The sequence below is a fragment of the Bos grunniens genome, chromosome 12 (assembly GCF_055505025.1).
Source record: "Bos grunniens cultivar Pamir isolate PY7600 chromosome 12, Bosgru_T2T1.0, whole genome shotgun sequence".
Taxonomy (NCBI): domain Eukaryota; kingdom Metazoa; phylum Chordata; class Mammalia; order Artiodactyla; family Bovidae; genus Bos; species Bos grunniens.
Window position 1 is genome coordinate 78,825,052 of NC_141176.1, and position 20,509 is coordinate 78,845,560.

Consider the following 20,509-nt stretch of genomic DNA (forward strand, 5'->3'; position numbering starts at 1 on the left):
AGTGGCTGCTGTATTAGGAAGTATGTCATGAACAAGACATAAATGGTCCTGATCCTCAAATTCACCTGCTGCTGCTGCTAAATCTCAGTTGTGTCTGACTCTGTGAGACCTCATTGACTGTAGCCCATCAGGCTCCTCTGTCCAGGGGATTCTCCAGGCAAAAATATTGTAGTGGGTTCCCATTTCCTTCTCCAGGAGATCTTTCTGACCCAGGGATTGAACCTGTATCTCTCATGTCTCCTGCATTGGCAAGTAGGTTCTTTACCACTAGTGCCAACTGGGAACCTGCCCTTGAACAAGTTGGTATCCGGTGCCTCAGCCTTCCTGTCTGTGAAATGGAGAGATGCCAGATTGTCTCTGATAGTTAGGATGCAGCTTTCTTTTAAAGCCAGTGATGAACCCCAAGTGCCTGCAAAATCTACTCTTCCCAAGGATTCCACCCAGAAAGACAGTGGATCTGGAATGTCTAAGAAGCAGGAGATAAACAGTTCCCTGGAATCAGGATGTGGTAGGGCAAACTCACCTTTGTGCTAAAATACAAAGCTACAGCTGACCTGCCACCTTAAGGGCCACACTGAACAGGGCCCATAATATTCAATTACCTAACGTTAACATAGTGAGAAATTCCAGAAGACAGTCTGCAGGATTCCAGGGGTCTGGCTAATGAAATGGCATAAAGGAAAGCCAGCCTACTTTGCCAAACCAACCTGAAAGTCCCATACTCACTTGCACATTCCAGGCGTTTAATATCTCGTGAAGTCTCTGAGAAATATCGCTGGAGAAAAAAGAAAGCGATGCCAAGGGGAATCATGGGTATTGCAATCCAAGGAATCACTGCCACCATCACGCCTACTACACCAATCACAAGTGAAAAAGCCTGAAACAGTGAAAACAGATACAGAGGTGTCTTTGTTAAGGATTTTTTCCAAAGATAAACTTTTATGTTTTATTAGGATTAAACTCTTCTCCCAAAAGATGTGTTGGAATAATAAGGAATGTTTTTCCATCCAAAGAAATAAAATAATGTGTGGTTCTCGTGGTATTTATTGCATGTGTCAAACACTATGAGGAGAATTTTTCAGATATTAGCTCCTTTGATACACTCAGTAGCCCTATGAGGCAGGCATTACTACATTTAACAGATGAGAGAATATTTAAAACTCCCAGGGAAAAAGACTTGAATACCAAACTATCAGGAGTCAACAGGTGTTACTAGAGATGAGCGAGCAGGTATCACAGATGAGGAATCCAGAAGCCTCAGCTATACATGTCAGGTTATAGAAGTGGTTGATTATAAATTCAGTGTCCAGAAAAGTAGGGAAAAAATCAAATGCTGATCTTTGGAAGTAGGATTTCTCTTTTTTGGTTTTCAATCCATAGTTAATATTTACTTAGTGCTGACTGTGTACAGGGCCACACATTCAACACTTCACATGTATTAACTCTTTAATCCTCACAATAATCCTATGTAGTAACAGTATTATCTCATTTTACAGATGGAGACTCTGAGGTACATAGAGAAGAAAAACAACTTGATCGAGACTACAAAGCCTAAGTCACACACCTGGAGAGCCCATGTCATGAGCTATTATGACACATTTAAGCTTGTCCCCAATGTACATCCAACTTTCCACCATTATGCTAAGTATGTAAAATGTCCATTTCAAAGTTTAATGATTAAACACCAACAAATACCATTTATCAGATGTTTACTGCATATAAGTCACTGTGCCAAAAATTCTATGAACACTCATTTAATCATCTCATCCCATAATGTGATTTTATCTTGGGAAATGACATTGGTCTAAAAAGATGGCATAAAAAATAGAAACCAAACATTACATGCTGCTCCTTTAAGTATCCATCTTTATATGATATCACAATGGACAACTTCAGGCGATAGGAATGCAATCAACACTTATTGTCTGCCTTCTACGGAAGTGGGGTCGATACTGGGGATGTGTAGATTCACATGGTCTGGGTCAAGGCCTCTGAAGTTTATGATCTCAAGTGGAGACAAATCCATGACAATCTGCACAAGGCAGAGAGGGCAGAGGAAACACAGGGAAGAATATATGAACACTTTTTTAAAGAAATCTAAGAAGAGATTGATAACTGAATTTCACAGGCTGGTTTAACAAACAGAGAGTGGCATGAATAATTTGCAGGTAGTAATCATACCTGATACAAATTTTGACCAAAAAGGAGGCAGGACAAGGCTGAGATGCTTGTCTGAGTTAAAACTGGTTTTCTGGGTCCTCTCAGCCTGAGCACCCACATCCCATGCTCTCCAACCCAGGGCATCCCCATCCTTGTCACCCAGGGCAACTGGCCCTGGTACATCTCTAAGGGATGGGTTAGGGTGGGTAATGCCTGTATCACAGAGATTCGGGATATCATTTCATAGCTCTTCCAGATCAGTTTTCTCAGAGGATCTTCACAACTATCTTGTGAATAAGAAAAGGAAGAACTATCATTTCCATTTGTAGATAAGAAACATGAAGCTGGGAGAGCAAGTGACTGTCCTAAGTTTTTTCAGGAAGGACTGCAGGTCATGGAGAAAGACAGGAGTGGTTTGTACTCAGGTAATCCAAGAGCCACAGCTGCAGGAGAAGGAGCCTAGAAGGAGGAGGAATCTTCCAGAACTGTGACTCTGTGGCCAGGAGCCCTTGAGAAGCAAACTGCATTATCTGGATGGAGACCCATGTGCTTTCCCTGTTTCTCTCATCTGTGCCATGGTGTCAATATAAAACTCAGAATGAAGAGGATGGAATCCTGAAGGAATAAATTCTAATCATAAATGAGGGGAAATAGGCGTGTCTGATCTCTCTCATATTAGACCTCAGTTCAGTTGTTCAGTTGTGTCTGACTGTTTGTGACCCCATGGACTGCAGCACGCCAGGCCTGCCAGTCTATCACCAACTCCTGGAGTTTACCCAAACTCATGTCCATCGAGTTGGTGATACCATCCAACTATCTCATTCTCTTTTGTCCCCTTCTCCTTCTGCCTGCAATCTTTACCAGAATCAGGGTCTTTTCCAATGAGTCACCTATTAGACCTACAGATGAACAATTTCTTAACAAACACTGGTTTAACTGTGCATCCCACACTGCTGCAACCTTCATGTTCATGGGGTGGGGTCCTTCTAGCTCCTTCCATGTCTGGTCTTAAGTAAAGTCATTAGGGGTGTCATCATTGGTTGTTAGGGGAAAAAAACCTGCTGAAACATCAATCAGGAAAAAATCCAAATTACAGTTCGTTTTTTGTTTTTTTTTTAAGCAAATTCACATTATTTGACTGGACAATATTCACCAGTTTTAATCATCTGTTTCTATCCAGTTAAGGGCCTTTAATGACTACCCCAGCCTGCCGGATAACCTGGGAAGTGACATAAGATCAAAATGAAGAGAGCTGTGCCAATGCTTTTTCCTTGTGTACATATTAAAGATCAGTAACTATTGTTCTCAAAAGATCCCCAGTTAGGTTATGTCCTTCAGATTTCATGCCCCTAAATTCTGAAACAATTCAAATAGACCTTCTCTAAGAGTTTTCTTTCTTTTTGAAGGGCATATTACAGCCAGTCTTATAGTAGATTAAATATTATATAAACACACACACACACACAAATGTATAGGTTTACATTTTAAGTATCTGTGTGTATACATTTATGAATATTTTATTTATTTCCAGCTCTCTAAAACTCTTTGCAAAAGTTGGTAGAAGGCAAAAATAGGATCTGAGCAAAAAGTCAACAGTCTAACAAAGGAAATAGAACATTCCTGGGTGCAATAAACATCCCTTTCTTGAAGCCAATCTCATATTGTCCTTCCACATTCCCAGGATTCCAAGGAACCTAATCCAAGCTACACACACAATTCCTCCCATCTGACTGAATTTCAGGCCCATCTGATGGCCCACATCACCATGGCCAGTGCTTCTGTAACTATTTCTCACGATGGCACTGAGACAATGATGTGTACACAGCAGGAGACGTGTTGACCCAGAAGCAAGTGACCCAAGTCCTGATGCCCCAAGAAATAAGGGGAATCATTTTTAATATGTTTATAACCTATTTGGAGCACACCATTTGAGAATTCTATCAAAAGTCTATTATTCCATATGAATAAATGCAAACATTCAAGGATAGTATTTCACTTGAAAGTACATGCTGAATTTTCACAAGTCAGAACAAATCTTTAATTTGCAGAGATGACAACGTACACTTGGAGGGGAAATTCCATTAGACAGCTATTGAGGTATCTGAGACTGTTAATTTTCAAGAGGGTTTAGGGCTCACCCTAAATTAACAGGGATGGTAAGATCCCCCACCCACTTTTAATGTTAGTAAAGCTGGGATATTGCAACACTATAAAAGGATGGTGGTGGGAATTAAATGAGATTATGTACATAATGTGCTTACCAGTTTATGGATAACAAATATAAACTCTAAGTCCATCATTATCACGTTTCAGTGTGCTCTGGTCACAGCAGCCAGGGGAGGAGGGAACAGTGTATTACAGACTTAAGGGCTTAAAGAACCTTAAGAATCTCATGAAGCTGGACCCTAAGAGGCCACTCATTCTAATCCCTGGAACAGCTGAGTACTACCCAAGGATATACCAGAGCAGGTGATGCTTTTCTTAGATGTGGTGATGATGTACAAAGTGACTGTGGCTTTTCTCTAGCCACAGAGAAAATTGAATCTAAGGTCTATTTTGTTTGAATAAGTTATTTTAGAAATACTATGACCAATAAATCTCATTTAGTACAGTTTTTGTCCTCTCTGTATTTTCTTCCCAATTCTAGGTCTTCCAAAAATTGATAATATTAAGGTTACAGCAGCAAGTCAAGATTTTTTGAGATGTTTATTATCTTATTCCTTATTCTCTTTGTTTCAACTTCTGCTGCTTCTTTGAGAAGACTTACTGTTATGAAACTGCTGAGAATTTAAAGAAAACTAAAGGAAAAGTGGAACACCTCTGAATTAACTAAACCAACCAAATTATTCAATTCAGTCCAAAGAGAAGATCAATTTGACTTTTTCTGTTTCATGTACCATGAACTGGTCTATTGATATCAAAGGAAGTACAAAAGCTAGATTTTGTACAGTACTGAATCTTAGGAAATTCAACTGTGTTCACTCCAGTTCAGCCTCTTGGTACAGGTAAAGAGCCTGCTTAGGATGTCGGGATGACTAAAGCAGTCATCTCCCCATCTCCCATCCTCAGAAAGGATGCTGTCCTGTGAAGCTATTTCTGACAAACCACATTAAGTTCAGTCACTCAGTCATGTCCAACTCTTTGCAATCCCATGGACTGCATCATACCACGTCTCCCTGTCCATCACCAACTCCTGGAGCTTGCTAAAATTCATATCCATCGAGTCAGTGATGCCATCCAACCATCTCATCCTCTGTCATCCTCTTCTCCTCCTGCCTTCAATCTTTCCCAGCATCAGGGTCTTTTCCAATGAGTCAGTTTTTCACATCAGGTGGCCCAAATATTGGAGCTTCAGCATCAGTCCTTCCAATGAATGTTCAGGACTGATTTCCTTTAGGATGGACTGGTTTCATCTCCTTGCTGTTCAAGGGACTCCCAACAGTCTTCTCCAACACCACAGTTGAAAAGCATCGATTTTTTGATGCTCAGCTTCCTTTATAGTCCAACTCTCACATCAATACATGACTACCATAGCTTTGACTAGACGGACCTTTGTCAAGAAGTAATGTCTTTGCTTTTTAATATGCTGTCGAGATTGGTCATAGCTTTTCTCCCAAGGAGCAAGCTTCTTTTAATTTCATGGCTGCAGTCACCATCTGCAGTGATTTTGGAGCCCCCCAAAATGAATTCAATCATTGTTTCTACTGTTTCCCCATCTACTTGCCATGAAATGATGGGACCGGATTCCATGATCTTCATATTTTGAATTTGAGTTTTTAGCCAGCTTTTTCACTCTCCTCTTTCACTTTGACCAAGAGGCTCTTTAGTTCCTCTTCACTTTCTGCCATAAAGGTGGTATCATCTGCATATCTGAAGTTATAGACATTTCTCCTGGCAATCTTGATTTCAGTTTGTGCTTCAACCAGCCCAGCATTTCGCATGATATACTCTGCATATAAGTTAAATAAGCAGGGTGACAATATACAGCCTTGACGTACTTCTTTCCCAATTTGGAACCAGTCTGTTGTTCTAACTGTTGCATCTTGACCTGCACACAGATTCTCAGGAGGCAGGTAACCCAGATAACCACAATGGTGTGATCACTCACCTAGAGCCAGACATCCTGGAATGTGAAGACAAGTAGGCCTTAGGAAGTATCACCAAGAACAAGGCTAGTGGAGGTGATGGAATTCCAGCTGAGCTACTTCAATTCCTAAAAGATGATGCTGTTAGAGTGCTGCACTGAATATGCCTGCAAATTTGGAAAATGCAGCAGTAATCACAGGACCTGGAAAAGGTCAATTATCATTCGAATCCTGAAGAAAGACAATGCCAAAGGATGCTCAAACTACCACACGATTGTACTTATCTCACATGGTAGCAAAATAATGCTAAAAATTCTCCAAGCTAGGCTTCAACAGTACGTGAACTGAGAACTTCCAGATGCTCAAGCTGGATTTAGAAAAGACAGAGGAACTGGAGATAAAATTGCCAAAATCTGTTGGATCATAGGAAAAGCAAGAGAATTCCAGAAAAATATCTACATTATTATTGACAAAGTATGCTGTCATCTAAATAAATTGTTAATGAAGTATACACAAAAGCAGTAAAGAAATAGAAAAAATAATGCTTATGAAAAATGTTAATGGTTTTGCTTAAAAACCTGTTTAATCAAAAAATTTGAAAACTATGAAACTGCTTTATTATTAGTGCCCAGGGCAAATTTTCTCATAATACTGAAGAAATTGTACAATTCTCACCAAAAACGTCATGGATATTCTGCCCTCTCAAATACCAATAATAGATGACATTTCATGAGGCTTAGCATGTGTCCCACCTCTCAATTATTCCACAGGCCTCCTTTAATTTCATTCTCAGAGCAAATCTGAGTAAGAAGGATTATTCTCTCCTTTTATAAAACTGGAAAGTGATACTCAGAGAGATTTAGCAATTTGCCCAAGGTCAAGAACACACCTGGAATGCCAGAGCCTAAGGAGATGTGGGTTCAATCCCTGGGTCGGAAAGATCCCCTAGAGGAGGAAATGGCAACCCACTTCATTATGCCTGCCTGGAAAATCTCATGGGCTCCCCAAAGGATACTGGCGGGCTACACTCCATGGGGTCACAAAGAGCCAGACCCAACTGAGCAACTGAGCACACTGGTAATTCAGTCATTCTGACCCCAAGATTGTCCTTTTCATTTCTGCCCAATACTGTATCCCAAATAAAGATAAAATTAATATTTCAAAATTAATATCTAGACATACTCCTGGAGAAGGCAATGGCAACCCACCCCAGTATTCTTGTCTGAAAAATCTCATGGATGGAGGAGCCTTGTAGGCCAACAGTCCATGGGGTTGCTAAGAGTCAGACACAACTGAGAGACTTCAATTTCACTTTTCATGCATTAGAGAGGAAATGGCAACCCACTCCAGTGTTCTTGCCTGGAGAATCCCAGGGATGGTGGAGCCTGGTGGGCTGCCACCTATGGGGTCACACAGAGTCAGACACAACTGAAGCTACTTAGCAGCAGCAGCAGAAGATATACTCCATTATTATATATTTACTTCTGTCTGCATTTTCCAGTTTTGTTTTGTTTCTTGGGGTTGTATCTGGTCTTTCCCATGCAGGGATGAGTTCCAGATTTCTTTTTATTAGAGAATAACAGCCTGCTCAGCTCACAGAGCAGACTGATCATTAAACTTGTGTTGATTTAAGAATTATTATTTAAATTAAAAACAAACGTTTTATGAGAAAGATGAGTTCTAAGCCCAGAACACAAAATGTCTTTGGTGGGGTGGGGTGGAAGCCCAATAATTTTAATAAATAAATAAATCCCAAGGACACAAAATTAGGCTGAGTATTTTAAATGTTAAATATGTATATATGGGTGACAGTAAAAACACTAAATTTCCACAGGAAGACTCTACTGCTAGAATGAACACCATATTCTAATGCTGCAGATTTAAAATATTCCTCTTGAAGAAGGAATTCATAGGGCCTGGACCCCATCGTAGGCCTGTTCACGCTGATCATGCTCGGCCACCTCTCCAATGAACTCTGGACTCTGTGCTTAGTGCCTACGGAAACTACAGTAGAAGGATAAGACCCCCTCTGGACAGGGGAATCTTGAAGATCACATCCAGGTTACTCATCGCCTACGAGAAAACAGACTCTAATCACCCCTGCCTCCGGACAGGTCATAAATTCTTTCTGTATCTATGGGAGTGTAACTGCAGGCTTATTGATTATTAACTGTTTGAACATCTAACACTTGTAACACTTGAATAATGGGGTTATTGTGATTGTATTTATCCTTCCTTTGTTTTATGTAAGTCTCAAGGAAATTGGGGTGGTGGGTTTGGACACGTACGCATGGGGTATAAAAGATTTTCACAAATGCTGGTTGGGGTCCTTGGCTAAGAGAAGACCTTGCCTTGGGCCTGTTAGGGGAAGCACGCTGATTGAAACCGCCCACCCTGGCTAGGTACCATAGTAACCATTTGCATGAGTTGTTTTATGACAGGAGATCCTGATAAGGAATACAGAACTAATAAGTCACCACCAACCAGAAGAGCTCGGGAAAGGTCTAAAGGAGACACCGCATGTCCGACCACTTCCCAGAATCCCTCTCACTGGCATCCATCTTGGCTGAGCAATGCATGTGCCACCAGGAAAGACTGAATTAGAATGATTGGTCAAAGACTACCCGGAAACTAATCCCATCACTATAAAACCCAACATTGCAAGCCACGCGGCAGAGCAGTTCTCCTGGGTTCCCTTACCCTACTGCTCTCCACCCAGGTGCCCTTTCCCAATAAAATCTCTTGCTCTGTCTGCACATGTGTTTCCTAGGACAATTCATTTCTGAGTGTTAGACAATAGCCCAGTTTCGGGCCCTGGAAGGCGTCCCCCTTCCTGCAACAAATGGCGACTCTGGTAGGACTCTTCTTCACTGAGACTGACATCCTGACCACTCGGGGTACTCAGGGGCCAGTTTGCCTGCCAATGGACCAGACCCAGCAGCCGCAACTGGGACCCTTTTGTCCCTGGTCTCCTCCTGATGCGGACAACTGCCCAGAGTGCCCCGATCAGTAAGGAACAAGAGACTTTATTGACCTCTCTCCCCTTCCCTCTCTCTTTCCTCTCCTTAACCTTTCCTATCCTTCCCCATTTTTCTAGTCCCCCGGTCCTGGATGCAGGAATCTGGTCAAAGGGCTCTCAGCCTGAGCTGAGGATTGGAGACTGATCACCTCCTCTTGGCAGAGAACTCGAATTCTGGTTCTGGCCTGGTCTGATTTCTGATAGGGCCAAGTTCTAGTCCTCCCTTCTCTGGAGGCCCAGGGTAAAGTCCCATAACACCTGGGGATCTGTAGGTACCAGGAGATGTCTGTAAGGCCACCCCTTTCACCCCCATCTCCCGCCTCCTCCCTCTTCTTCTTTCAACCTGGCTTCCTTTCCTCCCTTTGAAATCTTTGATGTTAGTACTTGGATCTGAAGTTCTGTGTCTCTATAGGAGGTTTTCTGAGAAACTGTATTCTTGTATTTAAGAGAGTGTCTGATGAGGACTGCCAGGTTTATATGTGTGTGTTTTAACTCTGTGCTCTGTGTTGTGATTTTTGATGGCCATTTTGCTTTGTCTGGCCACCATTTGGTTTAGACCTGCTGCCATTTTGTTAGAACTTGATTTTCTTTCCCCGTACCTTGAGACCAGGGCTCTCAGGAATACTTATCTAGACCATCTCTAACTCCTGATACTAAGGAAAAAGGGGAAAAAGACTTTAAAATTTTTATTTATTTAAACTGTTTCTTTATAAATTAATAAATTTTATATTGTAGTATCTAATTCATGACTAAACTTAGAAAATGAAGCTAGGTCTTGCACTGTGTCTGTCTAAGTATGTCGTGGTATGTCTTTATCTCTGGGTAATATTTTTGAGGTTAATTTGTAAATGAGCTCTATTTATTTGGCTTAAAAAAAGATTCAGTTCAGTTCAGTTGCTCAGTCGTGTCCGACTCTTTGCGACCCCATGGATCACAGCACACCAGGCCTCTCTGTCCATCATCAACTCCCGGAGTTTACTGAGACTCATGTCCATTGAGTCAGTGATGCCATCCATTCATTTCATCCTCTGTCGTCCCCTTCTCCTCCTGCCCCCAATCCCTCCCAGCATCAGAGTCTTTTCCAATGACTCAACTCTTTGCATGAGGTGGCCAAAGTACTGGAGTTTCAGCTTCAGCATCATGCCTTCCAAAGAAATCCCAGGGCTGATCTCCTTCAGAATGACTGGTTGGATCTCCTTGCAGTCCAAGGGACTCTCAAGAGTCTTATCCAACACCACAGTTCAAAAGCATCGATTCTTCGGTGTTCAGCCTTCTTCACAGTCCAACTCTCACATCCATACATGACCACAGGAAAAACCATAGCCTTGACTAGACGGACCTCTGTTGGTAAAGTAATGTCTCTGCTTTTCAATATTCTATCTAGGTTGGTCATAACTTTTCTTCCAAGGAGTAAGCGTCTTTTAATTCCATGGTTGCAGTCACCATCTGCAGTGATTTTGGAGCCCCAAAAAATAAAGTCTGACACTGTTTCCACTGTTTCCCCATCTATTTTCCATGAAGTGATGGGACCAGATGCCATGATCTTAGTTTTCTGAATGTTGAGCTTTAAGCCAACTTTTTCACTCTCCTCTTTCACTTTTATCAAGAGGCTTTTTAGTTCCTCTTCACTTTCTGCCATAAGGGTGGTGTCATCTGCATATCTGAGGTTATTGATATTTCTCCCAGCAAATCAAATAATTCCAAATTAAACAATAAATTCCAGGTCATGTGAACTGGGAAATATTCACTATTAAATACCTGATATTAATGTTTTTTTGTTGACCTATCTAATATAGACATGTCTTAGAGTAATTAACATTAAGTAGGATATTTTCATTGTACCTAGGTTTAATATAAGTTAAATATTATATATGTTACAAGTTTGTTAACAAGGAAATTACCTCGAGTGAAGAAACTTCTTAAAAATGTAAATGCGATATGAGCTTTTATATAACTCTATTAAGAATAATTATTCTTTAGAAATATATGTCTAAAATTGTCTTTCCAGATTGGCATAACTTAAATTTTTAAGGGTTGTGCCAAGTGTGCTAAGTGTTGGAATTCTATTGAATAGTTAGGTCATTTCCAAATAAAATAAGATTTTGAAACATTTACTATTAAACACTAATTTCCTTTTACAGAGAAACTAAAGAGATTTGGGACTATAAATGAATAATGTTTGGTGCCATCCTAAAATGTTCTAAGAAAGCAAGAGTTTTAGAAATTATCACTGGTATTTATGCTCACCAATCTATAAAATGCTAATAAAAAGTTAGTTCTTGGTTGCTAAATGAAAGTAGGAAGTGTGTTTTCAGTATTAAAAAAAAAAGAAAGAAAAAGGTGTGAAAAATACTAAAGAGTTATGCATGATCAGGATTTTCTAAAGTTGGATTACAATTAGTTAGATAAATGGATTTTGTTAGAAATGACACAGCCGTAAGAAAACTGGTTAGAGTCAACTAGGTCCAAGATGGCGGAATTGACTTTCACTAGACTTTGAGCCTTGGTATTTATGCCCATTGTGACATATCAACAAGCTAAATGATATACCCATCAACATCGACTAAATCTGACCAAATATTCTAAATGCTTTTAACTGATCTTTTTTTCTTTTTTTTCTTCTTTTTTTTTCTTTCTTTCTTTAACTGATCTTTTTGATAAATCCTCCTAAATCAAATTTTTTTGAAGTTCCTTTGACCTCTAGCTAACTTTGGGGTGCTTCAGAGGGCCCCTGAATCATCCCAAAGAGAGATTTTAAACTGTGTTTATTTGGTTGGTTAAATTACATGAAAAAGATTATCAAATGAGTAATAAATCCGCTCATGTTATAATATATGGTAAAATTACTAATACGGATATCCTAGAAATTATATGGAGTTCTTAACATTCTGATATGTCCTGGTATTCTAATGGAAAACCTGATGACTTCACAAAAGTTAACAAAAGGACTGAATGAACCAATGAATATGCTTATAACTTTTATGGTTTCTATCTGAAAAGTTACAGTTTTTCAATGAGTAGGAAAAACCTTCCTCTCAAACTAATTATGACAATACTTTGGTAAAGTTAAACGTTATAAACAAAACAATTATATTTTCTCTCTATCTGATTCCTCCAGAAATTTGAAATTTTTAGGTTTCCAGTAAGTTTATCAAATGAGTTAGGAAAGTTATCTCATGGGTACAAAAATCTCAAGGAATTTTTGAGAACTTAAAAAGGAAAGAATTCACCTAGATTTGTTAGGCAAAATCTGTGATAAGCCTTTGGTGTGAGTTTCCCAGCCCTGTTTTGTTTTAAAAGTTCAGTCTGAGACTCTATAAATGTTTCAGCAAAATAAAAAGTCTATAATCAATTATGGTCATATAAATCATCAGACCAAAATTAGGGAGAACAGATCTATTTTGCAAACAAACTAGCCTATATTTAATAAAAATTTAATAAAAATGAGGGTAACTTTAGGGAGAAAAAGATATTTCAAAAAAATGTTAAATCCCAGTTTGTTAATGGAGGTCTGCATCTGGTAAGATTCATCTCTTAAGTAGTTCTTTGCTGTTATGTGATATTAATGTAAAATTTAATTGAATTCTTAAAGAACACCCTAAGTTTGTTTCTGAAGCTTATCTCAGTAATCTATCTTTGGATGAAGATCAGATGCCTCATGACCTGCAACCAGGACTGGAAAAAGACATAATTTAAGGGACTGTCTCCAACCTAGATGGAAGGGCTTTTTTACCAGGTACTCTTAACTAGCTCATGCACAATGATACTGAAGGGAAATTAACTCTTAGATTAATTCCCACTTCCAAAGGCCCCTACACTGGATTGGTCTGTGGAGAAGACAGCTGACCTGCTCTCACCTTAAAATGATGCTCAAGCAGGAGAAACTACACTACAGCAGGATGAGAAGAAGACGACATCAGAGGTAGACAGCTTGCCTAAGATGCTGGACCTGATTCATATGATCATTCATGTTTTCTTGACTTCTTAGACCTTTGTATATAAATCAAATGCTTTTCTATCATAGGCCTGATTCTATGCTAGTTTTAGAAATCAATTCAATTGTCAGGTTTGTGGCCAATTACCTGTGTCTAGTTCTGGGTTACCTTGTTAAATTTCTCTACTACAAGACTCTAACTGGTTGGCCCTGAGAAAATTTACTTTAAAAAAAATTATAGTCATATTCAGGTTACTATGATATTACTAGATGGGATCCCCTCACTGGGCCAATTAATAATCCCTGCTCTGACTCTGGCCATAAATTTGAGCTTTTTTTTCTATTACTCAAGCTCAATCAGAGCAACAAGAAAAGTTTCAGCAAAGGAGAAAAAAATCTCCCACAATTATGGGATGGATTTAGATAGATAACACCAGGCTATGGTAATTTAGGCTTAAAGTCTCCTCTGTGTTGGAAACAATTAAATCATACTAAGGACAATCAGTCTAGTAATACTAGAAAACGGGGCTATGTGCCTTATAGATGGTGCCAACATATAATTTCCCTGGAAGATAAAGATTCTACAGAGCAGACTAAGTCAGATGACCTGAGATATACTGGGCTACATCTAATGAAAGCTCTTAAGTCTTACTTGTGACTTTACTAATACTGCTGGTTATGTTATTTGTATTTCACCTGTTTTACAAAATTGCTGTTTCTCACACTGTCAAATGTGTGTCTGAGGCCTCTAATAGAATAATATATAGTCCCATATGAGATCGGTGATAGTAACAGTGTAACTCTAGATATGGGAAGAAGCAACAAGAGGGAATATTTTCCTGGACCAAGAGACTAGTAAGACAGGTGGTCCAGAGAATTTTGGATACTGTTTTTATGGCCTAGTCCAGTAACAGCACATTGAGTGGCCTGTCAACAAAATCTTTGCCAAACCTGAGAATGGACATTCTCAGCACCATGGGATAAAATGGTCACGAAATGCCCCCTTCAAAATCATGGTCAAGTTTATGAGCAAAAAGGGGCTCTGCCAACTGAAGACTGACATTTGCCATCTACATCTACAAAGATTAAATCATGGCCGCTGCAACTGCTGACTTTCAACACCCCTGAAAGGAGTTCAGGGTGAAAATTAGGAATGAGGCACTCTGTGCTCTGGGAAAAACTGGCAGAACAGGCCTTCAGATAGTTAGATCTTTTCAGGAGAAGATTTTATGAGTTCCAACTCTTGCATCTTCTCATACCTAAAGAAACATTGACGTCATTAACGGTGAAATCTGCTTTGTCTATTAAGGAAAAGTTTACAATTAAAAGTCAAAATAGAGTAGCTTTGGTTCAGATATCCTGGGAAATAACTAGGTGATGCTATGGGTGTACTTTCAGATTAGACCTTGTTGTTGCTAAACACTTGAGTTTTCTGAGTCCTGCGGGGAGCGAGCTCCGCCTCTGGCAAAGGTCATGAGGAAGGAGGCTTGGCATACGCAAAGGCGGGATCAAGCCTCAGGAGTCTCCCTGGAAATTCTCGAGCAATCTACCCCCAAAACCAGAGTCTGCCTACTTTCTGCTTTGTGCTTTCACCTACACCTCTGACTTTACGGGGGGCTGTCCCCCACTACCTCTCTGAAAAAAGTTAGCTTACAGCTCCAGTTAATAATTCCTGGGTGTGACAGTGTTTAACCTACAAACTCCTTTGGAAATCCTCTAGCCTGCCTGAATAGGTTTTTCCGGCCACATGTGATTGTTCAGAGCCTCCCAACTGTGAGAGGCAGGAGATGTTCTAAACTGTGTAAACACAGATTCTTTTGAATAGTTAAAAGATTGATTAGAAATTGTATTGGTGAAGGGATTTTCACTTGTTGGGCCAATGTTTGCTGCTAAGTTTCCATATCCCTTACCTGCTGTGTCCCTGGCAGTGTATTGATTAATATAGTTGGTGTAAGTAGTAGCTTTAATGTTTGTAACCTGGGACCCTTGAGTTAATTCTTTTTCTTGTTATAGCCCACCACACCTTTGCTCTGTAGGAATGCAACTTTATCTAATGCTTTTGGAGGGTGGCTCCTGACCAATCACCTTTAGAGAAAAATAAGTTTTCTGAAGAAAAGGTCTTAAAATGTTCACAGGCCTCCGGGCCAGAAGATAATGCAAATCACCTAAGCTTTTGCATATGATAAGTTTGCAGGAAGAAAGCCTGGTTTGCTGCAAGACTCTACCCCTTCCTCCATTATCCTCTGTGCATAACTTAAGGTATAAAAACTACTTTGAAAAATAAAGTGCGGGGCCTTGTTCACCGAAACTTGGTCTCACCATGTCGTTCTTTCTCTTACCTTCTGGCTGAATTATTCAGCCTCTTTTCTCCACTGAATTTCCTCACTGAGCTATCCTTATTTCAGCCTCTTTTCTCCACTGAATTTCTTCACTGAGCTATTACTCTTTATATCCTTAATTAACGTTTAATTAAGCAATTGTCTCCTGATCTTCGCCTATGCCGTCTCTCCTTCGAATACCCTGGATCAGCCGGGGCTGGTCCCCGGCAGGCTTGGATGCCACCATTCTCAAAACATTCTCTTCTGGAAGCTAGTAACTGCAACCTTACTTTTCATAAAACTAGGCAACTGGCTACCTGGCTACAAGTCTCCCTGAAGTGCCAGGTCCAGACTGGGTTTCAGGCCTATTCTTCTAAAAAGAAATGAGATTTACTTTGTTTACTAAATTCCAGTTATCACTCCTCCAACTACTTCTAATTGGGTCTGTTACACCATAATGGCAGACCAAGGGATTGAGATTTTAATTATACAAGACTCAGATCTAGAACTTGGAACTCAGAAATACTTCCAATTCAATGTCTATACTACAAGCTGAGGCAGTCCTATGCTCCATTTTGATAGGAAGTTATCATAGTCATAGTTGCCTAGTTCCCTAAATTAAAACTGAGTAGAACTCTGTGGGGCTCTGGAGTAGAGATCAGTTCTGTGTTCTCCATTTCTTGTCTGTAGGATATAGGCTTCATTCAGTCTCCTTGACCTTCCCTGAGTTCCAAAGGGTGGATTCAAACAATTGGTAATCAAGGAAGCAAGGGGATACAGAAACAGGAGAAACAAAGGTTGGTACAGCCTCCAGACAGAGTCCAGGTTCCTACTCAAAGAAATATGCATAACAATGTCTTTGAGCCCCCACCCAGGTGGAGGATGGTAACTTCAGACTGAACACAATTCCTGGAGCACAGCTCTGTTGCCTCACCACCAACCAATCAAAAAGGGTCACAGACCCTGCAACCCTCACCCCAAATGTTGCCTTCTGTTTCCAGGGACCAGAGATGACCATCCTGTTAGGTCTCCTGTTTCGCCCTTGTCTATTTCATCTCTGAGAGGGGCCAACAGTTTCAAACTAAATTGCTGTTACTACAAGGGTGGAAGCTGGTCTCAGATGTGGAATACTCCAACTTAGATCAGGTTGAGAGAGACTTCTGTTATGCTAGGCAGGCCTATGCCCATGCACAGGAGGAAGAAGTTAGAGAAGAAAGACACCTCCGCCCCAATTCCCAAGAAGTATCTTGAGTATGAAGTCTTTCAGGGGGGAGTTGTTAGGGGAAGCACACTGATTGAAACCTCCCACCCTGGCCAGGTACCATAGTAACCATTTGCATGAGTTGTTTTATGACAGGAGATCCTGAAAAGGAATATGGAACTAATAAGCCACCACCAACCAGAAGAGCTCAGGAAAGGTCTAAAGGAGACACCGTGTGTCCATCCACTTCCCAGAATCCCTCTCATTGGCATCCATCTTGGCTGAGCAATGCGTGTGCCACCGGGAAAGACTCTGAATTAGAATGATTGGTCAAAGACCACCTGGAAACTAATCCCATCACCATGAAACCCGACAATGCGAGCCATGCGGCAGAGCAGTTCTCCTGGGTTCCCTTACCCTACTGCTCTCCACCTGGGTGCCCTTTCCCAATAAAATCTCTTGCTCTGTCAGCACATGCGTCTCCTCGCTCAATTCATTTCCGAGTGTTAGACAAGAGCCCAGTTTTGGGCCCTGGAGGGGGTCCTCCTTCCTGCAACAGGCCCGCCGGTGTAATAAACTGCCCTCCACTATCTGCATAATCCTTCTGAGTGAGTGTGTTTCCCGGGATGCGTGGCTATAACACTCTCAAAAGCACACTTTGAATATATGATCTGTTTGCCTCTAGCTTCCAAATTACTTACATTCTTGTTACAACAGACAAGTAGCTGACATGATTGTATATGTACAAAATCCTATAGAATTTTAGAAAACACCACCAACTCCAGGAAATGCAAAGTGAATTCTCAAATAAATCAATTGCTTTCTATATACTAGCAATGAGCATTTGAAAATGGTATTTTTTCTTTGCATTCAAGTGGATGCTTTTGAACTGTGGTGCTGGAGAAGACTCTTGAGAGTCCCTTGGACAGCAAAGAGAACAAATCAGTCAATCCTAAAGGAAATCAGTCCTGAATACTCATTGGAAGGACTGATGCTGAAGCTGAAACTTCAATGCTTTGGCCACCTGATGTGAAGAACTGACTCATTTGAAAGACCCTGATGCTGGGAAAGATTGACAGCAGGAGGAGAAGGGGACTACAGAGAATGAGATGGTTGGATGGTATCACTGATTCAAAGGACATGAGTTTAAGCAAGCTCTGGGAATTGGTTAGGGACAGGGAAGCCTGGAATGCTTCAGCCTATGGGGTCACAAAGAGTTGGACATGACTGAGTGACGGAACTGAACTCACTTGAACTGAACTCATTAAATATTCAGGAATAAATTGAACCAAAAAGATTGGTGGAACAAAACAAAGATCCAAACACAGACTTCCTCACATATAGTCAAATTATTTTAAATCAAGGTGCCAATTCAGTGTATAAAAGTCTTTAACAAACTTGGCTAGAATAACTGGGAAAAATAAACCTCACAACTAAATACACTTTGATATGTAAAAATTAATGCAAAATGTATCAGTTTCTTAAAAAAACTAGAACAACAGGAAAATATCTTCATGCTTCTAAAGATAAAGACTTCTTAGGATACAAAAACATAAATCATAGGAGGAAAAAAGGTAAACATGAGAGGGTAACAGGCAGGAAAGCTAGGGGTCCCCAAAGGGAGGAAATAGGCTGCTGTCAGATAAATTTTTTTTTCTCTCTCTCTTAAGGGGCAGGAAGAAACAAACTACAAGTGTCAGATTTTTTTTCCCTTCTCTATACAAAATTAAAAGGAGGTTTATTTTAAAATTCTGTGTTGCCACTAAAACACCTAGTTCCACCAGAACTTTACTCAAACCTTGAGCTAACCAATGCATTTTTCTTATGGAAATGCTTTTCTTAAGCTATGATAATGAACTATGTATTTACCCTGGGCTCTGTCTTCAACTCAGTTCTGCCTAAGACTCAGAACGGACTTGACAAACCAGTATGTTTAACTCATGCAAATATTCTCTTAAGCTATGTTAATGAAACCATGTCTTTGCTTGGAAACCTGCCTTTCTTCAAGATTCATGTCAATCATTTTATGGCAGAGGAAAACACCTTGAGCCAAAGTTATCTCAAAATGTATGTTGTGCATGAGGAGCCACAAGTGATTTTGCAATCCAAGAAAATAAAATCTGTCACTGTAACCACTTTTACCCCATCTGTTTGCCATGAAATGATGGGACCGAATGCCATGATCTTAGTTTTTTGAATGTTGAGTTTTAAGCCAGCTTTTTCATTCTCTTTTTTCAACTTCATCAAGAGGCTCTTTAGTTCCTCTTTGCTTTCTGCCATTATGTGGTATCATCTGGATATCTGAGGCTGTTGATACTTCTTCTGGCAACCTTGATTCCAGCTTGTGATTCATCCAGCCCAGCATCTCACATGATGTACTCTGCATATAATTTAAATAAGCAGGGTGACATTACACAGCTTTGACATACCCCTTTCCCAATTTTGAACCAGTCTGTTGTTTCATGTCTGATTCTAACTGTTGCTTCTTGACCTGCATACAAATTTCTCAGAAGGCTGGTAAAGTGGTCTGGTATTCCCACCTCTTTAAGAATTTTTCCACACTTTGTTGTGATCCACACAGTCAAATGCTTTAATGTAGTCAACAAAAAAGTAGATGTTTTTCTGTAATTCCCTTGCTTTTCCTATGATTCAACAGTTGTTGGCAATTTAATCTCTGGTTCCACTGCCTTTTCTAAATCTTGTACATCTGGACGTTCTCGTTCACGTACTAGTAAAGCCTAGCTTGAGGGATTTTGAGCCTTACCTTGCTGGCAAGTGAAATGAGTGCAACTGCATTGTAGTTTGAACATTCTTTGGCATTGCCCTTCTTTGTTTTTTTTGTTTTTTTGTTTTTTTTAATTTTATTTTATTTTTAAACTTTACATAATTGTATTAGTTTTGCCAAATACGGAAGGTGGCCTTTTCTGGTCCTGTAGCTACTGCTGAGTTTTCCAAGTTTGCTGGCATATTGAGTGCAGCATTTTCATAGCATCACCTTTTAGGACTTGAAATATCTCAACAGGAATTCCATCACCTTCACTAGCTTTGTATGTAGTAATGCTTCTTAAGACCAACTTGACTTCACACTCCAGAATGTTTGCCTCTAGGTGAGTGAACACACCGCCATGGTTGTCTGAGTCATGAAGATCTTTTTTGTGTAGTTCTTCTGTGTATTCTTGCCACCTCTTCTTAATATCTTCTGCTTCTGTTAGGTCCTTGCCATTCTGTACTTTATAATCCCCATCTTTGCATGAAATGTTCCCTTGGTATCTCTAATTATTTGAAGAGATCTCTAGTATTTCCCAGTGTTATCTGGCACTTTGGCGAACTGTATGAAAATTATATTAATTTGAACTATTTTGTGCTCAATGGTCTATTTTGAGAATGGTTGATTTTTATTCTGTGAGTCTACATGGGAAAGTGTCCATTTAAGTCTTCAAGGATTGCAAAGCCTAGAATCTATGTAATGCAAACTCATGAGGTAATATTTATGAGCCTGAAAACTGTGTGTCACAATAATTTTAATTCAACATCATGCCTTCAGCAGACTATTTCTCCTACTTAAAAATACATTTGGTGTTTTAAAATAACAATGCATTATTTAGTGCACATCTGCATCTCTGAGATTATTGATATTTCTCCCGGCAATCTTGATTTCAGCTTGTGCTTCATTCACCTTGGCATTTTGCATGATGTACTTGGCATGTAATTTAAATAAGCAGGGTGATAATATATAGCCTTGACTTATGGCAGAATGTGAAGAACAACTAAAGAGCCTCTTGATGAAAGTTA

The 20,509-nt window shown here is 40.0% G+C and overlaps 1 protein-coding gene across 1 annotated transcript in view; it reads right to left on the reverse strand.

The window, feature by feature from the left end:
• The window catches only part of LOC147361955 (ATP-binding cassette sub-family C member 4-like), a 215,456-nt gene that overhangs the window by 94,130 nt on the left and 100,817 nt on the right, over positions 1–20,509 (reverse strand). Inside the window, exon 21 of the mRNA XM_086330262.1 lies at positions 727–877. Within this exon, the coding sequence (XP_086186388.1) occupies positions 727–877 (151 nt within the window). The remainder of the gene's footprint in view (positions 1–726; positions 878–20,509) is intronic.